The sequence below is a fragment of the Folsomia candida genome, unplaced genomic scaffold (assembly GCF_002217175.1).
Source record: "Folsomia candida strain VU population unplaced genomic scaffold, ASM221717v1 Fcan01_Sc008, whole genome shotgun sequence".
NCBI classification, from domain to species: domain Eukaryota; kingdom Metazoa; phylum Arthropoda; class Collembola; order Entomobryomorpha; family Isotomidae; genus Folsomia; species Folsomia candida.
The window spans coordinates 4,324,612-4,338,136 of record NW_019091200.1 but is presented as its reverse complement, the minus strand read 5'-3'; the positions used below and the strand labels follow the sequence as shown (position 1 = coordinate 4,338,136).

Here is a 13,525-nt window from a genome sequence, read left to right as displayed (position 1 = left end):
TTTACTCCAAAGTCAAAATTGTTCATTGAATATTAAAGTATTTTTTACCTATTTTACTAAAAAAATTAGAAGAAATTAGTGTGCAAATTTTGACTACATTGCTAAAAAAATGTGACTAAAATTAATTTGGCACATTAAAGTAATGTGACTTGATGTGTAAGACATAGTATAGTTATTTGCTACAGAAAGGTGATACAAGTCATAACTGGACGATGACAAGTTTACTACCACGTGGTGACAAACGCTATCACAGCACATGAAATTACACAAAAGAACTTGTAGGTTACTAGGCCAAACTTGATTTAAATTATTATTTAAGTTGTATTAACTTGAAATATGATTCGGAAAGAGTCCAGTGAGCTCTGGTAATGATATGTGACTCTTCCCGTGCGATAATATCTTTTTGTCACCGCTCGTGGTAATAAAATTTTCAATGTTCTTTTAACAGCTTTCACCTCATGCGTTTACTAGCCCAGTACAGACAAACATTGCCTCTACACCATAGGATATTTCTTGCGTTCTCATAACTTTTTCGATTTTTTTTTAAAGAAAACAAATTAATTTTATGATCAATGTGCAAGTAATTTTAAAATGACAAGCCTTTACGCCATTTAAGAAAAATTTCCTGATTTAAGTATATGAAAGCAAAAAAGATTTGGCATCTTTGAAGAATAATTTTCACAAAAAATAGTTTTTCGAGTAAAGTTGAAAATTTTCGCATAAATTTCTGTCAACAAAAATCTATTATGCCAAAACAAAGTTTGAAAAATTTTCACAAAAAAACTCAAATTTCACCCACCTAATTCAACTCCATCTTTGTTTGTCGTGAGAAAGTTAAGTCAACAAGTTTACGCTATTTGTACGGTACAAATTGTACCCTTATTGTGACATCGTAAAGTAAGAGACGCACGTAGGAAAATATCGTCGAAACTGGGCCAAACTATTCTTCCCGACTTCAACGACGCACCACTCGAAGCATATTGAATTCTAAAAAAAATTAGTCCGCACTCGATGATAGACCAGATTGAAAATACATTTTTACCAATGGTATTACCGGCTTAGTAATTTTTAGGGTAAAATGATCAAAATTTATTTGAAAGTTTTTTAAGGATATATTCCTGATGGCCAAGGTTTTACTACCTGTATCTTAGAACCAATCGGTCGTGTTTATTACCAGCAATCGGAAATTGTTACCAACGTTAACTAATTTTTTTGCAATTTCGTTCCTCGTGGTAATGGGAACCAGTTTTGCCTTCACATTTCTACCAAACGGGTTGTTTACATCTTACCAGAAATAAGCTTTTGGTAAATTCTACGATATTTTATCACAACATCCATATAATAATTTTGCCACATTTTCAAGCGGGTTTGCAAAACTTACAAACCTTGCCTTTAAGTTTGCAACATTCGTAAGGAATAAACTTGTTATTTTTGTCACTTTGTTTTATTCCCGGGGCAGAATTAAATTGAATTAAATGGGGAAAACAAGTGAATTTTGATCGTTGTCCTATTTTTCCACTGGGAACAATTCCCCCTTTGTCACACGCCATGTCTGAATTTCTTGTTTTCGAGGGGATTGTTATGTAAAATGGAAAAAATAAAGAAGTGGATCGTGCCAGTAACATAAATTCGTGTCGTGTCCCTACTTTTATATGAATGTTATGCAATTTTATCGCGAAAAAAAAACGACTTTTATCCGACTGTCCGGTTTCGCCAATCCCGTTATCTAAAGCTAAGTGAAGTAAAGAAAAATGGTAAACTTTCTAACAAATTTTATTCCAGGGTAAATAATCGGATTGCAAAATTATCATTGTATGTGAATCATAGAAAATCCGAAATATTTCTTGGTACCTCGTTCTGAAGACTTGGTTGATGATCTTTTTGGTTCCATTTAGACATTAGAATTTTATAAAATTCAGTAATCGGCACTTAATTGTGACATATGCGATTTCAAAACTCTAAATCCAGAAAATAATTTGTAAGAGAGTTTTTTCAAAATTTTGAAAATCCTAAAAAAACTAGTAGCTCATCCTCATTCCGACCCAGGTTGAGCTCAAGCGTGTGGTTGGACACGTGGAGAAAGCAGCTCTTAAATTGCATATCACTCTCGCAAATCAAAACGTCGCGTTGCTTTCCTATTAGAACCGTGCAAAAAAATGATGAAGGCAATAAGAGCGGGGAATGGGGACGATTTTATACAGCGCATCCCTTCCCGCAAAGTTGATGGCTTTTTCGGTTCTACTTTATACAATCGTGCAACCCTAAAAAATATGTTAGTACAAATTGCGGGATAAAGTAACAGGTGTGTAATTATCAAAATTCGTACTAAAACAAGCATTTTTAATCAAATATGTAATTACGAAAACATTTTTTTAATCAATTCACTAAACGTTTTTTAAAAGGTATTTTCCAACTTTTTATTATGGGATGAAATGTCTGTCGTGATCTGTGATATTTAGTAGAGTTTAAGATATATTCGTAAACTTTCCTTTGTAATCATTGTAGACTTGAATTTAAAATATAAGCCAGATCAAAAAATTTGCAAGGTTGTACGTTACGACTATTTGATGGAAAAATATTACCGCAATTATTATCATGAAATTGGTAAAAAAAACCTGGTAACCAATTTCTTAGAGAGGAGAATTCTGGTCACAATAAATGTCCTATATCATTGGAACGATGGGAGGATGAAGTAGTGCGAGTGTAGCCGGGCAGACAAGAATTGGTGCTGGAGTCATAAAATAGATTACCATTGTAAAATTTTATGCCGTAACTGTTCCAAAAGTGGTCAAACGAAAATAGATGGATGGGTGGACCAAGAAATCACTTTATTTGAAATTTTGTGGTTGAAGAAAGCAACTTATTGTGTTAAGAGTAAGTGATACATGGAATTCTTGTAACTACTTGATAGTTAGTGGACATGCGGCGTAATAATTGACAGAGTTTCAAAATTGGGGCAATATTTCACAAACTGGGGTGATAATGTTCCCGAAGTAATGCACGACGAAAGTACGAAAATACTTAAAATTTCATTTTTCACCAGCAGCCTTGGTATCTTTGGTACAATTTTAATATTAAACTTCCTAAAAAAATATCTACGGCGCGTTAGTCCGAGTAATGTCTCCTTTTACGCGACAAAGTTATACCTGCGTAAACCATTCAGGGGGTTGTACTTAATTTTTGCGAATTTTTGATAAACTTTCCAGATTTTCAAAACTCCAATTTTAAAACTGTAGGATTTTTATTATAAAATTTACCCAGAAAAGTTACATATTTTTATGTCTAAAAATTACTCAAAAACTAATTACTAAATTAGTCGCAATGTGAAATAAGACGTTAACATAGATAAATCCATTTTTTTAGCTAAGTTTGCTACAAGAATTGTCTCAGTCTTTCAAAAGTTAATGTGGGTGAATACCTTTACTCGCAATATTTTATTCTTATGTAAGCTAAATCTATGTAATCCTCGTCCACCTTATGAATTTCAAAGATTTTCCTCAAGTATTTTTTGAACAAGTACTTTCTCCACTTTCTCCTCTAAACGATTATCTAAACCTTGGCTTGAAACGGTATCCCATGTAAATTTATGACTTTTATCTCTCACCTTCAAATACTCACTTTCACCTTGTTCTTTTTTACCCGTTGGTTAAAAAGCCAAGTCTTTTTTTACACTGAAAAACCAAGGATCGAGTCTCTCCTTGTTTGATTTGATTTATTCTTTTTTCTTCTCCACGTAATAAAAAAAGACGGGTCGGATTTACAATTCATTGGAGGGAAAATCTAGTCCTTGAATATTTTGATCGATGTCGAGTGGAGTAGAATTGAATAAAATGAGTGCCTCGTAGCAAACAGGACTTTCTCCAATGTCAACTTTTTCCCGGTGGAGAAAGACTGACAGGGTTCATAAAATTGGGGTTTTTGTTTCTGAAAATATTTTAATTTGATGAAAATATTCACTAAAAAAGGATTTTGTAAGGCAAGATATAAACGTTTACTTCTAGTTCTAGTTCACAATGGTCACCCACGAAGCATGGTCACGTTGAGAATGCATCGTAACCCAAATCACAGGAGATACTTAATCTTGTATAGTTTTTTTTAATTACACGGTTTGACAGTTTTTACTCCATAGTTTTATATGGTATTACATAGGAAACTCATGTTTAAATTTGTTAAGCACAGATGATTTTATTATAAACTTTACAAACTTTATACGGTTTACAAAAGTTTTTCTAGATGATTTTAATATAAATTTGATCTGAACAGTTTCAGATATTAAATTGGAATTGACAAATTCATTATCTACGTAAATGAAATTATACAAAATATTTTCATCGAGAATAATGACGTCGAAATGTCTCAAATTATAAAATTATTATATTTCGCTGATATATTTTAAATTTACTTACAAATTACAAATTTACTTGTTGTTCAGTGGCAATACAAGAATCGTAAAATTCAATAAGTGCAAGTTAAAGAACTTATTTTCATTTTTTGAAATACTTCATCTTGTATAATGTTTTTTTTAAATTACGTACCCACATTATTGCACAAAAACTCGCAGTGACGCTGTGAATTTATAAAGCACAATTTTTAGAAATTATTTTATTAAAAATTTGTACACTTTATACAGTTTACAAAAGTCGAAAAACTGTCGCCCAAAATTTACGGATGATAACAAATCTAATTTACGTAGATACGTATATGAAATATTTGTATCGCGAACGTTGACGTCGCAAGTAACAAAATTGTTATATTTCTTTTGCATATTTTATTTTTGGTCTATTAGTTTGTCCAGTAGGAATACAGGAATTCAGTACATATATACGTGAGCTGTACAAGTTAAAAAAAAATGTGCCTGCAAACTTTTCCGCAAGTTTTTTATGAACAATTGCAAATTTACGGATTACGGATTTAACGTCTTTTTACGATAGGTTTACGAAGGATGTTTGAATGTGGAATGCTCATCCCCATTTTCTGAGTAAAATTGCGAACAAAATCTCATGCTTTTCCAGTAAAATTTTAGCAAAACGTAAATTTTGCAAAACTTGGCAAGTTCTGTTGATATTTTGAACGGGGTCGATTTCTGAGGGGGTTTTCGTGACTGTGCTATTTTTTAACTTGAATTTTACTAACCCTGGTTTTGCTTCGTCTTCTCGTCTGAAAAATAACATTTGGAAGGACGGGAATTCATCTCCAGAATTGTTAATTACAATCGTTTCTCTCTCCCACTTGAGAAATGCTACGTTTTGCATTAATCTTATTTCTCCAAGAGCTCTCATTTGCATAGTTCCTTCCTTTTTCCAAACTCTTAACAATCTGGAATTTTATTGTTTTGTACCGTTTCTTATCAATCTGGTGACAACGATTAACACCAATTGGTAACAAACTATAGCTCTTTACTGAAGGACATGAAAACATCTTCTGCGGGTGACAAAATTTAAGATTAGCTCCTTGTAAGCGAAGTATTATGCTTATTTTCGTAAGATAAAAACTACAATCGTTTCATAAAAATATTACAAATTAAAAATCATTCTTGTTTTAAAAAAATTATTATTTAATTTGGCTTCCTCGCAAATTCGGTTACAATCTGTTACCAAACTTATAAGAGTGTCTCCCTCCAGAAATGAATACTTTCTCGTAATAAATTCCTTTTTAAGTGGACACGTGCTTCTCTCCCCACTTTCACTTCCACTTCACTTTGGATCCCTCGAACAATAACAATTGCAAAGTTTCCAAAGTGTTGCGTCTGTAATTCAATAAAAGATTACAATTAGTTAAAATAAGGACTGTAGTCGAAGAGTCAGTAAAAGTTAGCTGCTACAAGTGGACAGATTTCTATCCAGTCTCGTTTTCCAAGCTGTTTTTCCAAATTTTCCATTTCAGTGACAAATTTGAAACATCAGTTAGTAGAAGGATCGCACAAAGTTAAAATGGTGTTTCTCGCTACACGAACAACAAAATGCAATACGAGTGCAAAAACATACAATCATTGATTCTCCATTTCAAATCTGTAGTGGACGTCATTTCACCTAAATATTAGTGCACATTAACCAAAAATACAAAAATTTTTAAATATCGTCAACCTCCAACAATTTCAGCCTGAAAAGAATAAATAATAATTCTCTTTTAAACTTCATTAAAAATATGACTTATACGGTAAGAAATCTACTATTAAAATAATGCCAAGTTGTATTCATACAATACATGACTCTACCAAAGTGGTATTGATAAGTAATTCCACGTAGTAATAGCTCAGTATTAGTGTTTCCATATCGGTAGCAAATTTTACGAAATGGTATAATTTTAATTCCAATAGTAAGTTTAACAACGAGAAATCAATATCTGTGTGAGTGTACCAGGTTTCAATTAGTGTAGGTGTTTATTCAACATTAAACTATTAGATTCGACTTCCCAAGAATCTTATAATCACTGAAGTATTTATTCTTCTTCAAATGCAAATCATAAGACGTCAAAATCTCTCAAAATTTTAAAATCTTTGCATATCGAAGAAAATTACTTGTTCTTGAAGGAAATACATTCCCGCTGACGAGAAACCACTCACCAATTTCAAGAACTCTTTGCCAGTCCCCATTTCGGACAGGAGTGGCATTAATTAATCATCAAGATGCTTAATTAATTACAGAAGAGAATGGTAAATTCTCTCGCTTTCTCTCTCTCCAAATCTGACTTGAGTGGCATTACTGCGCTTGGCTTTGAGAGAACTGGGAACCAAATAAATATGCGTATATTTCTAAAATCATAGTATTCACGTTTCAAAGGGAAAGACTAAATTGTACTAAATTTTAGGACACTGGAAATAATTTGGTATCAACGAATGGTGTTGACCCTGTTATAACCGAATTGGAACTGATTTTGTAACTCAAATTGAGCTTGAAATTGGATTTATTGTGCTATAATTGTTCATAACGACACACTTAAATTTGAATTTTGTGCAAATTATTGTTCCTGTTTTGAAATTTTTATCCTAATCACATACCCGCTAGGAATTTTAAATTCGAAAAACTTGCAAACCACGAAAGTTCAAATTTTTGCTACAGATGTTACTTATTAATCGTGGTGACGTGACAGCGTACAAGCAGGCACTTTATGTTTACGTTACTTTGGTAAAAAAATTATCTATGAAATTCAAACTCCTCAAAACTGTAAATTGAATGCGGACTAACATAAATCTTAAATTTGCTGGCCAGCTTAGGAAACGAATCGTTACCAGTTTGGTTGAGTCGTATGGTTTTGTTACTACCACATTAATTGTTTACAGTGCACTTGTGCACACAGTTTTCACCCGTCATCCAAGGAAATCTATAATTGATGGAGTTTCTTGGCCTCAGTTTCCTAAGCCATCAAGCTCACAACTTTGTCTTTACGAAAATTTATTCCTGGAATTTCTCTGAAACTTAAATTGTTTCGTTTCCTAGAAATAATTGATGGTTTTCAAAAGTTGAAAATAGCATATGCGCCTTTGTGAAGGGGTTATAGATATTTTACACATTTTGAACGTCACATAGGAGAGATGACACAAAACAGATAACCCTTTTTACATTTAGGCAGGAGTTAATGCTGAAATTATTTCAGAGATTTTATGTTCTCCGAATCTGCTAAAATTTTATCGCACTTTTCTGATGGACAAATTACGTATTTTCGAATTCAATTTTTTTCAGAGTAAATACACAAAGTCCAAACTTTACACAGTTTAAAATTCTTGATAACATATTTTCCTAGCGCCCCATTTGGTATTTTGTATTTAACTGGCAAGATATTTCACTCGATTTTTATGAATTAATTTGGAAACCGGACAGAACAACAAAAACATAAATCATGGTTTGTTCTCGTTTGAAAAATCGCGTAGTTTTCGTCTGATTCGTAAAACATGCTGCGCAAATCAAGGAATTCTAAATCTAAATTCAATTTGAACATTGAAATTTTAAAGTTTTTATGAATGGCGTTTTACCCTCAAATTCCACGATTAACTGACATCGTTTCTATGGGGTGGTGCCCCATACGGTTGCGACAAATGGATTATTTTTTAGAAAATTTTCATTTTTTAAATCGTTGGGGCAAAAGTCCTTTGGTTTGCCCCAACGACTTTAACCTTGAATAACTTTTGAATAGGCAGACAAAGAGACTTAATTCCTGAGGATGAAGTCATCCTAATTTTTAGCTTGATTTTTTAAGCTAAAAATCTCGAGTGTACTATTTCGAAAATTAAAATGTTTATTTTGAAGAATATCTCCAAAATATAAGTTTTTCAGGAATTTCGAAGCCAATTCTTATCTCACAAAATTTTATAATATATCAAACTGATCGTATTATCTAGACCGATCGATTGACACCTCACTGGAGGGTGTGAGATCACTTGGTCCGGATTTGACCTAGGGGGTCATCTCAATCCTCCAACTTAGCAACGGTCCACTCACACCATTTTGTCAGTACATAATAATTAAAATTTAATTTCTTCAAAAATGAAAATTTGTGTTGGAAACAATTCATTTGTCGCAACATGTATAGAATGATAAAGTGTCAAATAATATTGCTCAAATTCGGTACGGTGTTTACGTTACGTGCAAATTCTCATTTTTCTTAGGTGAAGCTATGGTGATCTACTGACTAAAAAACACCTAAGTATGCATTTACTACAACTTTCAAAAGTGACAAAACCACATTACTTTACCATTTCTTAACCGATTTTTATGAAACAAGTGCCGAGAGTTAATTATGATGGTCTACTTTTGGATTCCAACTTGGCACGGTTGTAACCCTACCCCTTCCTGAGATATTCTCAAAAAACACCCTCCAAAAAGTGATATTGCTTCCTATGAAAAATTTGAAGGGCTAAATCAAAAATGTACTGTGAAAAAAAGTTTCTAAATATTTTTAGCTTTCAATAGACCTTGAGATAATCAAAATCGGATAAGAAATGACCACGATATTCAGGAATAAAGGTACCACTGCTCACGTGGTGGTATTGCTATGGTTTGTTGCTATTGAAAGTATTTTAGTAGCACTTCCCTTCGCTTCACCTAAGCCGCCCGTTTTAGGGATCTATCTTGTTCAAACATTAATCAAAAATCATCATATTCGCAAAACGACTTAGGGTTAGATTAAAATTTATGATTTTCCGTCTTTTTCTCCAAAATCTGAATTGAGAGAAAGTACATAATTTCTCTGACTTCGTGCATATTTCACTTTATTTCCATTACATCTAAAAATAAATGCATTTATGTTTTCCAGGACTTGGACCTCTCATTCAATCAATTATCTCGACTCAGCCCGGAAACCTTTGCCAATTTAATCTCTCTCGTGACTCTGCGAATCCGTGGGAATTGGCTGACTGGCTTGCCTGCGGAGCTATTTGGACCTCTGGCTCGCCTTGCCGTGCTGGATTTGAGTCACAATTTCATCGAAAGCGTCCCATCCACGGTTTTGAGACATTTGGAGACCAGAATTTCCACCCTCAAACTCGAAGGTAAGACGACTTTTTAAGCTCAAATGGCATATTCGCCAAGCCAATAGTATATTTGACGAATTCAATCATGCAGCGAAATAATACAAGGCCCAGCATAATTTTTATCAAGTGACACAAAATTGAATCCATACTTCATCAACTGTCGCCTTTAAATACTGAATTTGTTCAACTTAAAGGAAAAAGTCAAACTCGAAGTCTGCCGAAGAATGCTAAATTGTTCCTTGTTGTACCCTCAATTTGCCTATTTTTATATTCCTAAATCTTGAATATCTTTGGCCTAGTAAAAAGCTTGAATTTAACATATTGTTTGTATATTATAGCAATAATTACGCTTTTTATTGAAATGTACCGTAAATACGCCAGTCTTGTTTTTCTGAATTATCGAAAAAATAATAATGTCGTAGATACCAAAAAGTGTTTCCATTGTACAAATATTCCTGAAATTTTGTTTTGTTTGATTTTAATTTTCAAATCTTGGATGTAGTAATTGTATACAATTACTTACGAAGTTATCAAGTATACTTGATAACTTCGTAAGCACTATGAAATTCGTAAAAAGTGCAATTTTTGACAACGAAGATAAGACCACAATTCTCTATTTTATTTAATCTCTCATATTTTGATTCAAGAATAGCAAAAACAACGATAAATTTTTCCCAAAAATACAAAATCGACTTTGCTTTCTTTCTTTCGCTCTCTTTCGCCCAAAACACACCCAAACTTTGACCACCACATTTTCCTTCCTTCCTCATCTCGACTTGATGATAAGGTTTAATTTAGGAGCCATTCTAGCTTCCCCCAGGAAGACCAGGACCCAGGACCCCCTTTAATTTAGCAAGTGGCGAAGAAGGCAAGTGCCAAAGTAGGAAGCATCTCGTGAAGAGAATGATAGATATGATGTGCCATTTCGCCAGAAAGTGTTCATCGTGTGCAAGACAATCACGTATTTTGGGCCTCTTCTCGCCCTCAAAGTCGTGGTGGTGGGAAGTGTGGTTTGGGTGGCTGGGTGCCAAACCGAAATCAAGGAGAAAGTGGAGAAAGTATGGAGCAAGGGATGAATATATGGAGAGATCGATCCTGATCCCATCGGCTTTTACACCCCAGTGCGTCCAACGGGAAAGAGACACTCTAAAAAGTTGTCTGTTGATTTAACTAAATTAAATTGTTAAATAAGTCGCTAATTAAGTTGGTAAAAATTTGGCAAGTCCAAAAAATGGATTTTATTGGATGAAATCATCATTTGGGCGGCATATAAAAAGTAAGTATGAACGTTGTTGGACATCATTCATAAAGGTCAAATCAAGTCGTTAAAAAAATGGTTTGATTTTTTAGAGGAGACACTTTTTTACATGTAAAGCTTATGGCGGGCAGGTGTCTTCTTTTAAAAATCAATCAAAATTACCGTGTGCGACTGAAACTTCAGATTTGTCACCAAGTTGATGGTAAGTTATTACCAACTTACCCATTGCTCAAGTCCATGGATATATCCCAAACAAAATCATGCGACCTATAATTATTATTTGCTAATATACAAACAATTTTTTTTTTACCGAATCGACTCCAAACTTCACCAAATTTATTTCACCCAATCCTTTACCATCGAATTTTTAAGAGTTCTTGTTCCATTCTTCCGCAGTAGGATAAGTAAAATGTTGTGAAACTGGGATCCGAACCGGGAATCACTGGAACCAGTTTGATCCCAGTATTTACATCATGCGAAAAATAAAATGAGCCAGCCAAGTCATGCACCAAACCGACAAACATGTCCGCATGCATCTTACTTACTGAGAGAGAAAGACTGCAAAATTCGGTCGGGGAGGAAATAAACTGCGAATTCGGGTCAACAGTTTTCCCACCAAGGAAGAAACATACCATGATAAGAGTTACGACGTTTTGTAAATATTGGGCAAACGTCTTCCGTACTTGGGCTATTTTTTAGTTATTCTTACGTATGTATGTCAACTTTGTCAAACATTAAATATGTACTTTACGGAAATTAGATAATAATTGTTCCCATAATTTTGCCAACATTACGAAGGAAAATCAAGTTGCGTAATTTTCTTAAATCTACACTGATCTAAGGGATCTCCAGTGTTTGTAAAATGGTGCGTCGTTTTTACGACTGATTTTTCTGAAAATCTCCAACTTGTATCTAACCTTGTATTTTGGTTATATCTCTCACAATAAAGTATGAAATGGAATTTACTAGCAACACTTATTATTAGTTGGAGTTCCTTCAAGTTAGAATTTCCCGATTCCTAATTATTTTCTTAATTTCCAATATTTCTGAAATTTGAATAACTAGTACGCCATAACTTTTGAGAAACACAAATTTGATTTGATAAATTTGAACAAACCAGATCGTTCTTATTCTGGGTTGTTCATCAGGTTGTGCGAACTTTTACAAAGATTGTGAAAGAAAATCAGGCTACACATCTATCCCAAACTTACACAGATCAAGCAAACCTCTTTATTTTATAAAAATGTAAGTATACATGATGTTTTAAAAATTTATACCACAAATATCAGTAAACATGTAAAATATGTCGCTTAGACCCAGGTAAGAAAAATATTGTAAATTCATCTTGTCAAAAACCATGCGTATTTCCTGGTCATCGTTCCGACTAAAATCCCCCCATTTTCAAACAAAGGTTTCCTTAAATCTCGCAAAATGTAGAATAATGATGTTAACATTGTCCCATTTTGTCCGCAAATATGTCCCACTACGGTTAATCGATACACTCAATAATTCCCAAAAAGACGATGAAACTACCACTTTTTTAAACGGACATCCATCCTGCTAACCACCTCTCATGCAGAGTCGATCTCTTCCTCTTTTATCACTCCCTCGGGAACTTTCTCCAATTCCTGGAAACACACAGCGCTTTCTTTTCCTTTCTCTGCGCTCCACGGAAAAGAAAGTCACGCTGTTCGAACTTTAGCTTTCCACTCTCCTCAAACACATCAGTGAAAGGTCCTCTTTTTTGGCACAGTTAACGGCTCACAGAACATTAATTATACACTCCTTAATTCCATCTCCCGGGTTGAAAGGGCTTCACGGAATTCTAATTTGCAACCCGACATTTGTTTTAAGGGACCAATTCTCCCGGATCGAAGGAGAATGACATGAGTTCAATGCGGAGGTCTGTTTGAGGAGATGGGCACAATTCAAAAAAAGATGTACATGACTGGTTTACATGCACTTTGACGATTCCTTGTATGGACACTCTTAGAAATGGTGGGAAAGAAATTGTGTGGGACGGAGAATCAGCATGTGAGTTAACCGATAGGAATTTTACACCGAAATGGTAAAATGTAAAATGACCAGGTGTTGACAGTTTCTAATAAACTGATTTTGTCGAATTTTGATGCCAATGAAGTGTTTTATTTAAAATTAATAATTATATATATGCGAAAGATCCAAATGACCAACATACCGCATTAATTCTAGTGTTTTACATACAATTTTATCATCCTATTCGGACAAATTCCCCAATATTTTATGATCAGTTACCTATTTTTTGTTAAATCACATAACACGGTTTTTCGAAATCAGAATTAGAGTTATCCGACGATTGTTTGCTTGTATCATTTTCAGGGAAAAATTTTACAAAATCGAAAAAACAAGATTGATTTCACAAAAAAAACGTATTTTTTCGGTACCAATCTTCCTCCCAATTTGGTCCACTTTGTCCCTAAAATTTTTAAGCGTGTCTCCCAATACACATTACTTTACATAGCCATTCACCACCCTAGTTTTCATTCCGATCCGATGGATTGCACACTAACTGTTACTACACGAAATTTCCTTGCCATTTCCAGCACGAAAATTGGTGCAGTTTCTTTTATCGCTTTGTGTCCCCTTCTTTTTCTCTTCTTGTAAAATCGTAGTTTTGGTGTTGGAGTGCGAAAACGGAGAGGAATTCAAACTGCGAATTTATTTCCTGTCTCGGATTCTTCTTCTTTTTCGCAATGTTCCGTATTTTGAGTAGGATTAGAGTTTAGGGAGGAGAAGAAGGGGAAGTGAAAGTGGAGAAAGTG

The 13,525-nt window shown here is 33.9% G+C and overlaps 1 protein-coding gene across 1 annotated transcript in view; it reads left to right on the top strand.

Annotated features, from left to right (window-relative positions):
• The window catches only part of LOC110853552 (protein artichoke), a 208,977-nt gene that overhangs the window by 158,642 nt on the left and 36,810 nt on the right, over positions 1–13,525 (top strand). The window contains exon 11 of the mRNA XM_035854233.1: positions 9,250–9,484. Coding sequence (XP_035710126.1) covers positions 9,250–9,484 — 235 coding nt within the window. The remainder of the gene's footprint in view (positions 1–9,249; positions 9,485–13,525) is intronic.